General features: G+C 46.9%; 1 protein-coding gene across 4 annotated transcripts in view; it reads left to right on the forward strand.

Moving 5' to 3' along the window:
* TCF20 (transcription factor 20) overlaps positions 1-16,487 on the forward strand; it is a 437,268-nt gene that overhangs the window by 260,750 nt on the left and 160,031 nt on the right. For all 4 annotated transcript variants that reach the window (XM_077452493.1, XM_077452492.1, XM_077452491.1 and 1 more), the window contains exon 5: positions 811-860. In XM_077452493.1, coding sequence (XP_077308619.1) covers positions 811-860 — 50 coding nt within the window. The remainder of the gene's footprint in view (positions 1-810; positions 861-16,487) is intronic.

Here is a 16,487-nt window from a genome sequence, read left to right on the forward strand (position 1 = left end):
ACACTCAGATTACACACAGGTGGCCATCATTTCCCTAATGATGTGACTTTTGAAGGTAATTGGTTGCACCAGAGCTCTTTATGGGCTTCATAACAAAGGGGGTAAATACATACGCACATGCCAATTATCAGTTTATTTCTGAAAAATAGTTTTATGTATATATTCTAATTTTACTTCAACTTTAGACTATTGTGTTCAGATTCATCACATATAATTCAGATTTAATTTTTTTAACTAAAGGCTGTAATGTAACAAAATAGATAAAAAGCCGGGGGGTGAATACTTTTTGCAAGGCACTGTAAATCTGAGGGCTCATAGTATTTGGGCCTCTCATTTAATAATTCCCCCATGCATTGTGGCCAGTCAACTAAAGACTTTTAACACATGTTGGAAAAGCAATGATTATTGTGGCAGATGTAATATATGCCCGTGTGCCTACATTTAGGTCGGTGGTAAATGTCACCAGACAATGAAGCCCAAGAGACCAATGGAGATTATTGCTCACACCATTCCTATATACCCGAATGGTTCATTCTTATTGGAGTACTGGTGACTATGTGAGAGAAGATGTCATAGCTGGAGAGAATAAGAATCCATGTTTTTTTAAATGGTGTTGCCTCGGAATGGGGGGTATTCTTATACGGAGAGTATAGCCCACAAAAACCTATGTTTTCACTTGAAAAATAGGGGGTCGTCTTATATGCCCATTTGCATTATATGCCGCCAAATACAGTAAGTGATCTAACATGTTTTATATTTGAACAAATACAGACTGATGCTGAATTTTATTAAAATTTTCTTTTCTTGCAGAATGTTTACTTAGTGAAGAGAACTTCTCTGTACGTTGCCCCAAGCACAAGGTAAGTCACTAAACCATTTGCTTTAATTCATTCATGCATATAATGTATAAAATTATGAAATATTGATTGGCATGCCACAAAGTTTTTTTTTTTAGATATGTCCTAAAGAAAAGTTATGATTTCTCTTGGCATTCACTCCAGGACGCAGAAGAGCTTCATTATTCTATGTATATGTGTAACTGCTGCATTCAGCAGGTTGGACTCTATGCAAAGCAGGAAGGGCACGGCTCCATCTAGTGGCTACAGCACAAGCCAAGGCCTAAAAAATTGGATGTCCTTCTCCAGCTATGTGGATTTGTACTTTTATCCATATCCATATTCCAAAGAATATTTTGTCAAGCAGATGCTGATGGTGCCAGAGCAAACTACTAGATCATGAATATTCATCCCAGCAGCCAGCAGTTTGCTTTCTTTCCTGCCCAAAAAATATAGTTTCTCTTATATTTACCGACCGACACAGCTCCTCTCTGTAACTAAATGGGTTTGTTAGCCTGCCATTAGGAGAACTAGGCAAAAACTGTAACACAATACACAGAACTTTAGTCCCGCCCCGGGGGGCGGACGATGTGCTAACAACCCTCCCTGCTCCCAGGCAGAACTCAGTTTTATTTTGCCTAGTAAAGGAGAATGACCTAGGAACCCTGTGGGCCCTTTGGTCCATTTTTGTGATGCAGGTTTGATGTTTTTTGTGCAATATGAAAGATTCTGAGATCTTCTATCAACTGTCGGCTGGGTGACAGGCTAGTTAAGTTATCCTTGTAGTCTCCCCAGTCCAGCCATCGAGTGTGTGCAGGTCGCAGCTAAGGCTCAGCAGGCCACAACATGCCTCAGCTCCAGAGGTGGTCGGTGAGCTTCAATGCTCCGAGGTATACATATGACCGGGCTACTGATGTCTGGATCACAGTATACCGGGCCAGCAGCTACCCTGTAACTGCGCAGGAGTAGGTCTGTGATGGAATGTCTCCCAGCTCTTCAGGACTGGTAAGTACGGCTCTCCCTGTTTCGGTGGGGTGAGCAGATGGGCATTCCCTGGGAGGTCGATTTGGGGGCCACCTCACGTCCTTCTCTTCTCTCCCACTTCCCTATCTCCCCTCCTTTCCTCCTCCAGGGGGGTGGCTGCATGTGCTGCAGGCTGTGTGTGTGGGGGGTTCGCTGGGGCTCTGTGCGGCTAGCGTTGGTCCTGGTCCCGGTCTGGGGGGTCCCAAAAGGTGTCTGTGGAGGTGTTCTGACTGTTAGCAGGCAGTACTGTTCTGTGATTTTCCTGTCACCGCATGGTGCTTTCCGGCGGCCATCTTGGCTGCGGGCGAAGCAGGTTCCCCTTGTGAGCCTCAGCAGCTATCTTCTATAGGATTTTCCTATTAGTTGCATTGGCGGCCATTTTCTTGAAGCCGCAGTTCTCTTGTGACAGCCACACATGTGCTCTCACATGCTGTTCACTGTGTATACAGGACGCTGCATGGCTCTTCCCTGAACGCTGTAGCTGGCTCTGCAGAACATTTCACCGCTATCCTATACAGCTGCTGCCGTCACAGTTTCTTCACTCTGCAACTGAGTAACCTCCTGGGGACTACAGGCATGGCTAGTAACATTCACAGAACGCCCCAGGGTGGTGAGTCTGGCGCTAGGTACCCCCCCGCGGCGGCAGCAGGAGGGTGGGGACCTTCACTGTCCTAAGTCCCTTTGCAGGTGGCACAGGGTAGGGTCAGCATGGCTTCAGAAACTGGTGTTTCTTCCCCTGAAATCCAGGCTATTGCAACCGGGTCACCTGTGGATAGCGCTGTGCCCATGGACACCCTGACGGCAGTCCTTAAAGCGGGATTGCACTGTGGAAAAAAATATTAAAAGCCAGCAGCTACAAATACTGCAGCTGCTGACTTTTAATAAATGGACACTCACCTGTCCCGGGGTCCAGCGATGCCGAGGCCGATGTCTCGGCTGCTGCCGCCACCATTCTAGGTGAGGGAATCGGGAGTCGCGCAGCGCAATAGGTATTGGAAGTGGGTGTAAATGCCTGTCTTTGACGGGTATCTGCACCCCCCCCCCCGAAAGGTGCCAATTGTGACACCGGAGGGGGGGGGGGTTCCAATCAGCGGAAGTTCCTCTTTAGGGTGGAACCCCGCTTTAACTCCTTTTGTTGCTAAAATAGAGGCGGTGTGTGGAAGGAAAGGTGCACGTAAATGGCCTGTACCCCCCCCCCCTCGTCCTCTGGGGAGAGCTCTGATGCATACTCGGGCCCTGCTGCGGCTCGTGACCCCTGCTCTGATCTATCAGACGAGGCTGACCAGGACCATTTGGACAGTGAGGATGATTCCCCGTCTGGGTCTGAGCGTGACAAAGCGCTTGTTGGAGCACTTATCACAGCTGTGCGTGATACCCTGAAGATACAGGAGCCAGCGGATCCCTCTGCTGAGGTAGCGGTCCCTTTTGGGTCCCGCAAGCCAGCACGTTCACCTAAGGTGTTCCCGTATTTGGCTTATTTTGACAAGTTAATCTACAGAGAATGAGGTCGGCCACAAAGGACCTTTTCGGTTCCCAAAAACATGGCGGTGCGTTACCCCTTTGAGGAAAGCCTTCTCAAAAAATGGTCGGCTCCTCCAGTCGTTGAACCCCCAGTACCCAGGTTAAATAAAGTAACCACAATCCCGGTAGAGGGGACTCCTGCATTCAAGGATCCCACAGGCAGGAAGGCTGAGGCAATGGCCCGTTCCTTGTTTACGGTTGTGGGGTCAGCCACGCGACCAGTACTGGCATCCGCACTGGTGTCGCAGACACTGACTGGGTGGGCAAAACTTTTGCACCGCGAATTGGGAGAGCAAAACACTTACCCTGTTTGCGTGGAACTAGCAGACCAACTAGTGCAAGGCCTTAAGTACATTTGTGACATGGCCCTGGATACCCTCCCTCTGTTATCCAGGGCTTCAGTGTCAGCTGTGGTGCTGTGGCGCCTGATTTGGCTTAAATGCTGGTCTGCTGACCAGGCATCCAAAAAAGCCCTGACGGATCTTCCCTTCCTTGGCGACAGGCTCTTTGGAGATTCGTTAGATTGCATTATTAAAAATGCCACGGGTGGCAAGAGTACACTACTCCCACAGGCCAGGAAGGCTAAGGAGCCACGCCACAGGCAAGGGCCCTCTTTTTCCACTCACAAGCGGCTTTTTCTTCCGCCCGGTGCTTTGAGAAAATGCTCCCAGCCCGACAAGGCATCCATGGACGGTCAGAAGCGTCCCTGAAACTGCAAGCCTAACAATCCTGCGAACAAAAGTGCTACTGCATTAATGTTTGCCCCACCCACATTTTGGATGGGGGGTCGCCTTCGGGAGTTTGCAGCCTGGTGGACCTCCCAGTTATCCGACCAATGGGTCTGCGACCCGATTTCCACAGGCTACAAGATAGTTTCTCTCTTGGCCGCCAAACAGCTTCTTCCCCTCCAGCATACCCGCGTCCCCGGTTCGCCGGAAGGCCCTGCTAGGGGCAGTAATGGACTTGCTGAATCAGGTGGTGATTGTACCAGTTCCGGGAATCGGAACGATTCCAGGGGTTCTACTCAAATCTGTTTGTGGTTCCCAAGAAGGAAGGGGTACGTCCAATCTTGGACTTAAAAGCCCTCAATCACTTTGTAAAAGTGCAGAGTTTCAGAATGGAATCAGTTCGCTCAGTAGTCACTGCACACCATCAAGGGGACTCCCTTGTGTCTTTGGACATCCAGGATGTGTACCTGCACCTACCCATATGCCTTCGGCATCAAACATTTCTGCGTTTGGCAGTCGGGGGAAGACCATTACCAGTTTGTGGCTCTTCCTTTTGGCCTGGCATCAGCCCCCCAAGTCTTTACCAAAGTACTGGCTCCAGTATTGGCGTTGCTGCAACAACGCGGGATGGCGATCGTGGGTTACCTGGACGATTTCCTCCTGAGAGCATCTTCCGCCTCAGAATTGGAGGAGGATGTGGTGATCACCACGCAGACTCTGCGAGAATTTGGGTGGCTGTGGAACCTAAAGAAGTCAGTGGTTGTACCGACCCAGCGTCTGGAGTACCTGGGTTTACTATTGGACTCCAGGGAAGCGAGGGCCTTGCTCCCCTCAGACAAATTGCAGACTCTCAGATCTGCGGTCAAACTACTGATGAACCGCAAGTGGTCGTCACTCCGCTTTTGCATGCGAGTACTGGGGCTCATGGTAGCCTCCTTCGAGGCAGTACCTTATGCCCAGTTCCACACCCGAGTCCTGCAGAAGGAGATTTTGACGAAATGGGACAAATCTCTGTTGTCCCTGGATCGACAGGTCCAGGTGAGCCAGTCAGTCAGGGACTCTCCGATCTGGTGGTTGAGGTCCCCGGTGATTCAGGCCGGAAAATTGTTCCTTCCTCTGAAATGGACGGTGATCACTACGGGCGCCAGTCTCTCTGGCTGGGGTGGAGTGATGGGGATTCAGTCGACTCAGGGCCTCTGGTCGGCGGACGAATCCAGGTTGCCTATCAATCTGCTTGAATTGAGAGCGATCAGGCTGTGCCTCCACACGTGGTCGACGTGTCTTCAAGGACGTCCGACCAGGATACAGTCCGACAACACCACGGCTGTGGCGTACATAAATCGCCAAGGGGGTACAAGAAGCTCAGCCACTGCTCGGGAGGTCGCTCACATACTTCGGTGGGCAGAGTGACACGTTCCGGCCCTGTCAGCCGTTTACATTCCGGGGGTGGAAAATTGGCAGGCGGACGATCTGAGTCATCAGATGTTGGACCCAGGAGAATGGGCGTTGCATCCGGAGATATTCAGGCGGTTGTGCCTGAAATGGGGCACACCAGATGTTGATCTGTTGGCCTCCCATCTCAATCGGAAGGTGCCAAGATGCGTGTCCAGGGCAAGAGATCCGTGGTCATATGCTCTGGTGGCTCCGTGGGATCAGTACCAGCTGATCTACGCCTTTCCTCCACTAAAACTGTTGCCACGTCTGCTTCGCAGAGTGGAAGCCGAGGGGATTCCAGTTATCCTGGTTACCCCAGAGTGGCTCCAGCAGCCCTGATACGCAGACCTGGTGCGTCTCCCTGGCGACTGCCGCTGCGAGAGGACCTCCTGTCTCGAGGTCCAATCTTTCACCCTGCTTTACCATCGCTGGCTTTTACGGCATGGCTATTGAGAGCCAGGTGCTGAGGAACCGGGGTCTGTCAGACTCGGTGATTCCTACTATGTTGAGGGCGCGAAAATCTTCACGGAAGATATACCATTGTACCTGGAAGGCCTACATCTCCACGTGTGAGGAGAAAGAATGACATCCGCGCTCCTTTTCTTTATCCAGGATTCTACTGTTTCTTCAGCGCGGAGTAAACCAGAAGTTGGCGTTAAGCACCATTAAGGGGCAAAATTTCAGCCGTGGCTGTCTTTTTTTTTTCAGCGACCCCTGGCGTCTCACTCATTAGTGAGTACCTTCGTTCAGGGGGTGCGACATGTAGTCCCTCCGGTGCGTCCGCCATTACCCCCATGGGATTTGAACCTGGTGTTGGTGCTTCAAAAGCCGCCATTTGAAAACATCAGGGAGATTCCCCTGTTGACCCTTTCACAGAAGGTGGTCTTTCTAGTGGCCATCACATCGACCAGGACTGTTTCAGAATTGGTGGCCTTGTCATGCAAGTCGCCTTATCTGGTCATCCACAGGGATAAGGTGGTGTTGCGTCCGCAACCGTCCTTTCTACCGAAGGTGGTTTTGACTTTTCATATCAATGAGGACATTGTATTACCATCGTTGTGTCCTTAGCCGAAGCACCCCAAAGAGGTGGCCCTTCACGATGTGGATAGGGCTCTGAAGATGTACTTGTCTGCCATGGCTCCCTTTCGGAAATCAGACTCACTGTTAGTTTCGGTAGCTGGTCCAAAGAAGGGTATGGCGGTCTCGTCAGCCACCATTTCCAGGTGGATCAGACAGATTGTAGTCCAAGCCTACTCCTTGAAGGGGCAGGTGCCCCCCTTTCAAGTCATGCCCCACTCTACAAGAGCAATCGGAATGTCTTGGGCCTTCCGACACCAAGCGTCTGTCGCTCAGGTGTGTAAGGCTGCGACCTGGTTATCTGTCCATATGTTTACCAAGTTCTACAAGGTAGACGTCGGTGCATCGGCTGATGCCTGTTTTGGCCGCAAAGTTTTGCAGTGTAGTTGCAATTGAGATTTTTTCCTGGTTTTTCGCTAAAAACGTAGTACTGTTTGTTAATGCACTGTTGCATTACTTCCGCAAAAGGCTGCGGTGTTGGGGATCTTTCCTGTTGAGAATGCCCAGTTATGGCGGTGTGTTTTTCCGTACACTGCTGTTTTTTTTTTTTTTTTGGGGTTTAGTTTCACTAGTTCCCACTTGGATGAAGTTTTAATGCTGTTTTTTCCCACCCCTCGTTTGGCACGGCTTGGTGACGTCCCATTTAGTTATAGAGAGGAGCTGTGTCGGTCGGTGAATATAAAAGAAAATAGGATTTTTTTATTCACCGTAAAATCCTTTTCTCTTTAAATTACCGGCCGACACAGCACCCACCCCTTTCTCTACGTTATACTGCTTGTTGACGTACTGAGTTCTGCCTGGGAGCAGGGAGGGTCGGCCCCCCGGGGCGGGACTAAAGTTCTGTGTATTGTGTTACAATTTTTGCCTAGTTCTCCTAATGGCAGGCTAACAAACCCATTTAGTTACAGAGAGGAGCTGTGTCGGTCAGTGAATTACAGAGAAAAGGATTTTACGGTGAGTACAAAAATCCTATTTCACTGTGAAAACTCTGCCTTTTCTAGGACTGTGGTGGCCTTAACAGGTTTGTCATACCAGACAACTAGATCAAATATTTTTACCACAGAGTTCGGCCAACATATCGCCCGATATATGCTGTTTTTTAATTAATCGGCACCGGCCGATTGTGCTGATAAAAAGGGCGATTATAACTACAGCGCGACTTGCAAATGACTTCTGTAATAGAAGTCAATGCAAGTTGCCTGAGTCTTCAGTGAAGCGACTTTCCTCCTCTGGGCAGTCTGCCACAAAAAGAGTAAAGAGATACTATGTTTCTACTAATGAATGAATTCAACTCCCTGTGTAGGAGTTCTCAGTTTAACCATTTAAAGACCAAATCTTTTCTGACACCTGTTGCTTACAAGTAAAAGTCCTGTATTTTCTGCCAGAAAATCACTTGGAACCCCCAAAAATTATATATTTTTTTTAACAGAGATGCTAGTGAATAAAATAGCGGTTGTTGCAATATTTTGTCACACGGCATTTGCACAGAGGTCTTTCAAACGCAATTTTTTGGGAAAAAAATACACGAATGATTTAAAAAAAAAAGTAGTAAAGTTAGCCCATTTTTTTTTTTTTTTCATCCAAAAGTTTTGATTACCGGTTTTTATTTAATATATAGTGTTTTTTTTTTTTTTTTTTTTATCTAAATTATACATACAAGTAAACTGGAGGTTTGTTTTGTTTAATAAATGTAAGAAATTTTCTGTATCAATTATTAAGGCTGCTTTCTCACTGGAGCGGGCAGGCGTTGACAGCAAAATACTGCTAGTTTTAGCGGCGCTTTACCATAATTTTAGCGGTGCTATTCGGCTGCTAGTGGGGCACATATAGCCCAGCTAGCGGCTGAGGAAGAGGTTAAATGCGCCCATGACGCGCCGCTGCCAAATCGCATTGCATGTGTTTCTGCAGTGGTGCCCATTCATATCAATGGGCAGGAGTGGTGGAGGAGCGGTATACACCACTCCAAACTTGCTACTTTTTTTTTTTTTTTTTTTTTTTTTTTTTTTTTTTTAACATCCTGCCAGTGCATCACCTCAGTGTGAAAGCACTCGGGCTTTCACACAGACCATTTCACAGGCATTTTACAGGCGCTATTTTTAACCCAAAAGCGCCTGAAAAACACCCCAGTGGGGAAAGTGTCTGTTAGATTTTATGAGATGAAAGGGGGGGAAAAAAATCGGCCTAACATATCGGCACAAAAAAATCGACATATATCCGCCATCGGCCACCGTGATTTCTAAATATCGGCATCGGCCAGAGAAAAACCCATATCGGTCTTACCCATTTCCAGCTCCAGACATGCTGATCACAGGCTGGCATTGAGTAGGGCAGTTTTCTAAGCAACATAATTGGGTTCCCTGGGGGGTGCGTTTACTGGGACAGGGTCTCTACCCCTTTTAATTAATTTTTTTTTCATTCTGCTAACTTTTTTCTTTTACTGTCATTTGGAGCATGATGGAGAAATGGCATAGCTTTGTTCCTGCACAGCAGTGTACTTTTCAGAGACAGCTCAAAGTAGCAATGAGACATCCCCATATATTCAGCAAAGAGATAACCCCATATAGCAAAGAAGCATCCCAATCCAGCACAGGCCTGCACACATTTTTCCATCTTTTGCAGACTGTATATGTGCTGTATAAAAAGTGCAGAGTGAGTAAAGCACTTGTACCTTATGCTAAGGGTTCCCCATGCCATTCCTGCTCCTGTGCCTGCTGGCCCCTCCCTCTGGTCTCACTTGGCTCCTCCCCCTCTGTTTAGCTGCGATTGTGTGAGTGCTGGACTGGGTGCTTCTGCTACCACCCAGGTTGGAGCTGGAGGGAGAGAAGTAAATGGAGGTAGCTAGGTAAAGGTGTGAGTGTCCGGCCCCCTACTTGTGTATGGGCTGTCTCCCACCCGATAGCAGCCCTGTTGGTACAGCCAGCCAGTCCATACAGAGGGGAAAATAATTACTTGATACCCTGCAGATTTTAAGTTTGCCCACTTACAAATAAAGGGTCTATAATTTTTATCATAGGTGTATTTTAAATGATAGAGACAGAATATCAACCAAAAAGCCAGAAAAAAACACATACAAATGAAATAAATTGAGCTGCAGTTCAGTGAGTAAAATAAGTATTGATCCCCTACCAACCAAAAATAATTCTGGCTCCCACAGACAGGCTACCGTATGTGCTCATGTGGTTCGCAGATTAGTCCTGTCAATTTTGAGAAGGTGCTCCTAATGACAGCTTGTTTGTATAAAAAACACCTCTCCACAGAATCTTTCTTCCATTCAAACCTTGTCATCATGGGCAAGACCAAAGAGGTGTCAAGGTCCAACATTGTAGACCTGCACAAGGCTGAAATGGGCTACAAGATCATCAGCGAGAAGATGGTGAGAAGGAGACAACTGTTGGAGCGATAATTTGCAAATGGAAGCAATATAAAAAAAACATCGATTGCCCTTGGTCTGGAACTTCATGGAAGATTTTGCCTTGTGGTGTAAGAATGATCATGAGAAAAGTGAGGGATCAGCTCAGAACTACATGGGAGGAGCTTGTGAATGATCTCAAGGCAGTTGGGGGGGACCATAGTCTCCAAACAAACCAATGGTAACACAATATGTCGCTGCGGGTTGAAATCCTGCAGCGCTCGCAAGGTCCCCTACCTCAAGAAGGCACATGTACAGGCCCATCTGAAGTAAATAATTTAGATTATGGCAAAGGAGGATTGGGAGAATGTGCTGTGGTCACATGAGACCAAAATTGAGCTCTTGGGCGTTAACTCGTTTTGCCGTGTTTTGGAGGAAGAAAAATGCTGACTATCACCCTAAGAACACTATCCCAACAGTCAAGCACGGATGTGGAAACATGCTTTGGGGCTGTTTTTCTGCTAAAGGTACAGGCAAACTGTGCCAATGGATGGAGCCTTGTATTGTAAAATCTTGAATGAGAACCACCTACCTCAGCCCGAAGATGGGTCATGGTTGAGTTTTCAGGATGACAATGACCCAAAACATACCACTAAGGCAACAAAGGAGTGGCTCAAGAAGAAGCACATTAATGTCACGGAGTGGCCTAGCCAGTCTCCCGACCTTGATCCTATAGAAAATGAATTGAGGGAGCTGAAACTTCGAATTGTCAAGCAACAATCAAGACACCTTAAGGAGATAGAAATAAATAGCTAAACCTAAAGCTAAGGGTGGGACTTTGAGGCAATATAAAATATATACATACACCTCCATCCCCAATACATTGAAAGAAGAATAAAAATAAAATGGGACTTTATATGAAGCACATCACTAAATTGAATGAGCCAATCAATGTACACATTGTTTATTAACCCCTTGCGCCAAGCGTACGCAGATGTGCGTACTTGGCTTCCGGGGGGTATACCGGGATGATGCCCGCACCTGCATGCATCATCCCGGTACCATTTTTCTGAGCGGGCGATTGGCTTTCCAGCCATAACAACCGATGCGGCTAAAAGCCGCTCGGCTGGTATTCCGGAGGAGCGGGAGGGGACGTCCCTCCCGCCGCTCTTACCGGTGCTGCCGCTCAATCGGGACAACCGATCTCGCATCTGCCGCTTCCTAATTGTAAACACGGAAGCGACGTCATGATGTCACTTCCCGTGTACTCGGCTGCCAATGGCGCTGGATTTAAAAAAAATATACAGTATTCAGAATCGCCGTTTTTGGCGATCTGAATACTTTGAAGTGTAAAGGAGGGACCGGTGGGTCTTTTAGACCCCCGATCCCTCCATAAAGAGTACCTTTCACCACCTATTACTGTCACAAGGAATATTTACATTCCTTGTGATAGCAATAAAAGTGATCACATTTTTATTTTTATTTTTTAAACAATTTGATTGAAAAATTAATAAAATAAATGAGAATTTTTTTTTTTAAATTGCCCCACTGTCGCCGCGAGCGCGCGCAGCAAAGAAAACACATATGGAACTTGCGCCTGCATATGTAAACGGTGTTCAAATCACACATGTGAGGTATCGCCAGAGCGAGAGCAATAATTCTAGCACTAGACCTCCCCTGTAACTCTAACCTGGTACCCGGATTTTTTTTTTTAAAGCGTCACCTATTGAGATTTTTAGGTACCGTAGTTTGTCATCATTCCACGAGTGCGTGCAGTTATAAAGTGTGACATGTTTGGTATCTATTTACTCGGCGTAACATTATCTTTCACATTATGCAAAAAAATTGCGTTTAAAACACCGCTGCGCAAATACCGCGTGACCTAAAATATTACAACAATCGCCGTTTTATTCTCTAGAGTCTCTGCTAAAAATATATATAATGTTTGGGGGTTCCAAGTAATTTTCTAGCAAAAAATATGGATTTTAGCTTGTAAACACCAAATGTCAAAAATAGGCTTGGTCATGAAAGGGTTAATATCAAAAGTCATACATATATACAGGTCTCAATTGGTAGGTCTAAACATATCATAGTATTTTGATTAGTTCAACATATAAAATTTGATATTGTAATAAGCTAATACAGGGGTTGACAAATTTGCTTGGAATCTAGGAGCCAGCTTAAAAAGTTAGGAGCCAGGTCCGTGACGGCGATCCGGACCTGTCCCTGGCCTGACATGGAGACGAGTGAGGGGAAGATGGCAGGAAGATTGCCCATAGCTCTTAGAGGGACATTTTATTAATTTTTTTCAAATTACAATTTTTTTTTTTTCTGGTAACACATTTTATTAACATGCATCATAACAGTTACACAGTGCAGATCACTTGTTGAAGTGCAGGATTACAGATCATTTTGCGATAATGTAACAAATACTTTGCATACACAATGGGCGTCAAAACCCGAACAGTAAAGTAGAGTGGTCACGAAAAGATGCATTAAAAATGCACAACAAATATATGATAAGGAAGGTTATAAGTTAAGAGACACTTAAGGCGAGAGACAGAGCCTTCCTGAATTTGTGGGTCCATCCCGGGTAGGGATCGTCATACTGTGTGATGGAAAATTTTCGGTGGGGGGATATAATGAGAAAAGGAGAGGAAGAGAAAGAGGTAGGAAATGTGAAGTAGGGAGGAATGGGGAAGGAGAGTGGACAGGGGGAGGGAGGCTGGCCGGCCCGCCCGGGCACGGGGGTCCGTAAAGAACAAAGGTTCGGGTAACGTTGAACATGCTACATCAGCAGTCCAACGTATCTAAATCGTCTAATTATGTCTGGGGAGGCGGTCAAGGAATTTGGCCTCAGTCCTGCTATGAATCATAGCTTGTGTTACCCTATTCTTAAAAGCGGGCAGGGGTAAAGTTGTGGTCTTCCAGGCGTGTGCTATGGTTTGTTTCGCTGCAGTGGTAAGTTGGAGGAAGAGCTTCAGTTGATTACGAGTGCAGCATTCAGGAGATTTGTTAAGTATAGCAAAGACAGGGTCTGGTTGTAAAGTGAATTTGAATAAGGTGGATGCCATTTGAAACACTGCCACCCAGAATTGTTGGGCTATCGGGCACGTCCACCAGATGTGCAAGTGGGTGCCAACAGTGGTGCAGCCCCTAAAACAGAACGCCGAGTATCCTGGAACGTATTTGGCGATTCTAGCTGGAACTAGGTACCAACGCATTAATACTTTAAAATTGGCCTCAGAGGCAACAACATTTTGAGATGCGTTTTTGGTATTGGTCCAAATCTCGCCCCAGGTGTCAACGTCTAGGTCTCTAGAAAGATCAGTCAACCATCTCGTTGCATATGGTGGAAGGGAGGGGGGGGAGAGTGAGGTGGGCATATAGTTGTGATATGATACCTGGGGTATGTGGGTCTGAGTCGCATATCTTTTCATAGAATGACATATGGTGTTGAGTCGGACTGGGCTTAGGCAGGGATTGTAAGAAATGTAGAATCTGAAGGTAACGGAAGTATTCCGTACGAGGAAGGTGATATTGTTCATGGAGTTCCTGGAATGTTTTTGGCAAGGCACCCTTCAGAAGGTCTGAGACTCTAGTTATGCCTGCTCCGGACCAGGTTGTAAAAAGGCCTGGTTCAGTGAAAGCTGGAGGGAAGAGCGGGTTACCAAAAATAGATAGTAATGGAGTGTGTGTGGATATGAGTGCGGACGATTTGCGAGTTGCGTCCCATATTTTCAAAGAATGCACAGTTACTGGATTTGTAAGGGAGCCTCTCTTGGAATGGGGTAACCAGAGTAGGTTAGAAATGGCAATGGGGTGGACATCTACAGCTTCAAGGCTAACCCACAGGGAAACGTCTGATTTAGCGTGATAAAGAGCTAGTTGAGCCACCTGAGCTGCTCGATAGTATTGTGAGAAATTGGGCACCCCTAGGCCGCCCTGTGTCCCATGGCGGAAGAGGACGGATCTAGCGATTCTCGGTCTAGTTGGTTCCCAAATATATTTAAGAGTCTTATTTTGTATTACACGATGGAAATATAGGGGAACCGTGATGGGGAGAACCCTATAAAGGTAGAGTAATTTAGGTAGAAGAGACATTTTGACCGCTGTAATTCTACCCAGCCACGAGACACAAAGCGGCTGCCAAGAAGCCAAGATACTCGCAAATTTCCTGAGTAAAGGAAGGTAATTTGAGCGATAGAGGGAGGACGGATCATTTGTCAATTGAATGCCTAGGTAGGGAATAGAGGACGAGGACCATAAAAAAGGAAGTTACTTTGTAGCCGTATAAATTCATCCGTTGGCAGGGACACATTGAGGGCCCTGGATTTAGTTTGGTTAACTTCCAGGCCTGATATTGTAGCGAAACTATCTAAAAGTTTACAAAGATTAGGTAAAGTAGTGTGGGGGGGCTGTGATGAAAAGCAGGGCGTCGTCGGCAAACAAGCATAACTTGTGAGATGTCGAGGCTAGTTCGAGACCGCGTATATCGGGGTGCGCCCTAATCGGAGCCGCCAGGGGTTCTATCGCCAACGCAAATAGGATGGGGGAGAGGGGGCATCCCTGCCTTGTCCCCCTTTGTATAGGAAAGGGTGATGAGCGTGAGCCAGCATATCTAACGTAGGCTTGGGGTTGGGCATACAAAGCGTCTATCCAACGTAGGAAGTGGGGGCCGAAACCCCAAAGTTGTAAAATGTAGTGAAGGTATTGCCAGGATACTTTGTCGAATGCTTTGCGTATATCGAGCGAGAGCAAATGCATAGGAATGTTTCTTGATTTTGCTATATGCTGGAGGAGTATCACGCAACGGATATTATCGCTAGCCTGCCTCTGAGGGATGAATCCCACTTGGTCTTTATGTATCAACCTATCAGCGGGTTCAAGCGTAGAGCCAAGACCTTAGCAAGGATCTTGACGTCTACGTTGAGCAAGGAAATGGGCCTAAAATTAGACCATATTGAATGGTCAGAATTGGGTTTGGGGATCATGGTAATAATAGCTGTCAATGTGTCCCTGCCTAGAGACTGATCTTGGAGAATAGAGTTAAAAGAGTTAGTTAGGAGTGGGGCTAGTGTATCAGAGAATTTTTTGTAATAGGCTGCAGGTAGGCCGTCAGGTCCGGGGCGCTTACGGGATTTGAGGGTTTTAATGGCCGTTAGAACTTCAGTCAAGGTAATGGGGGCTTCAATAGAGTCGAGATTTGTAGAAGATAGTTGGGGTAGTTGCAGAGGATGGAGCAGAGCGTCAGCTTGAGAGGTAGAGAAGGGAGTTTTGGCTGCGTATAGTTTAGATAATTGAGTGCTGAACTCAGTGAGAATTTTAGCGGGGTTACTAGTGGGTCCTTTTTGTGATATTCGAAGTCTGATGGGCTTGTAAGATTTCTCGGGATTCCTTAGGCGCATCGCCAAAAAAGTATCGGGCTTTTTGGCTTTGATGTAGGCAGTGTGGGAAGATTTACGTATTTGTTTGTCAGCCTCTTCAGTCAAAAGTAGGTCCAACTCTAATTTAGTTTTCTCAAACGCTAACCTATTAGAAACCGTGGGGTCAGATTGGAAAGAGAGATAGTGTTGGTGGAGGGTGGCCTCTAGTTGGCAGTATCTCTCTTGCCTGATCTTCTTGAGGTGTGAAGCGACAGAGATACACGTGCCCCTGATAACCGGTTTATGGGCCTCCCAGAGGAGAGTGGGGGAGATACCTGGGGTGGTGTTATGGGTGAGATATTCCGTGAGGGCTACCTGGATATCCAAGCAATATGATTGATTGGAAAGGAGCGTTTCGTTCATGCTCCATTCTCTACTAACGGGTGGAGGGATAATGGAGGAAACAGTCGTGATTGTAGCGCAGTGGTCTGACCAAGTGATGGGATATATACGTGAATGAAGGAGAGTGGGAGCAGATGCTATGGGTATAAAAATATGGTCTATTCTAGAGAAAGACTTGTGGGGGTTGGAGTAGAAGGTAAAATTTTTCTTAAGGGGATTGCATTCTCTCCAGGTGTCTACCAATGCCGCCTTTTGGAATTGTTTGCGGAGTTTCATAGAGGGGGCGAGTTGTTCTGGAGAGTAGGGTGACCTATCTAAGTGTGGGTAAAGGACTAGGTTGGAATCGCCGCACATGAATAGGGTACCGACTTGGTGTGTTCGGATGATCTGAAGAAGGTGGGAGAAAAACGGGTTGGGATTCGTGTTAGGAGCATAATAGGAGACTATTGTGACAGCCGTGTCCTGGAGTAGACCTGTGAGTATAAGGTATCGACCCTCAGGGTCTTTAATTTCAGTTCTGGGGGTGAATAGAAGGGTATGGTGAAAGGCAAGAAGGACCCCTCTGTGTTTTGTCTGCAGAGGCCGTAAAGACTTGGGGATATTTGGAGTGGAAGAATTTGGGGGTAGCGTGCGTGGAGAAATGGGTTTCCTGGAGAGCCACTATACCGGCTTTCAAAGTAAGGAACGTGCGAAATGCCTTGACCCGTTTCTGCGGTGAGTTGAGTCCTTTAACATTCAAGGACAAAATATT

Source organism: Lithobates pipiens, unplaced genomic scaffold (genome assembly GCF_037356315.1).
Source record: "Lithobates pipiens isolate NorthernLeopardFrog02 unplaced genomic scaffold, aLitPip1_a1.2 Scaffold_23, whole genome shotgun sequence".
Taxonomy (NCBI): domain Eukaryota; kingdom Metazoa; phylum Chordata; class Amphibia; order Anura; family Ranidae; genus Lithobates; species Lithobates pipiens.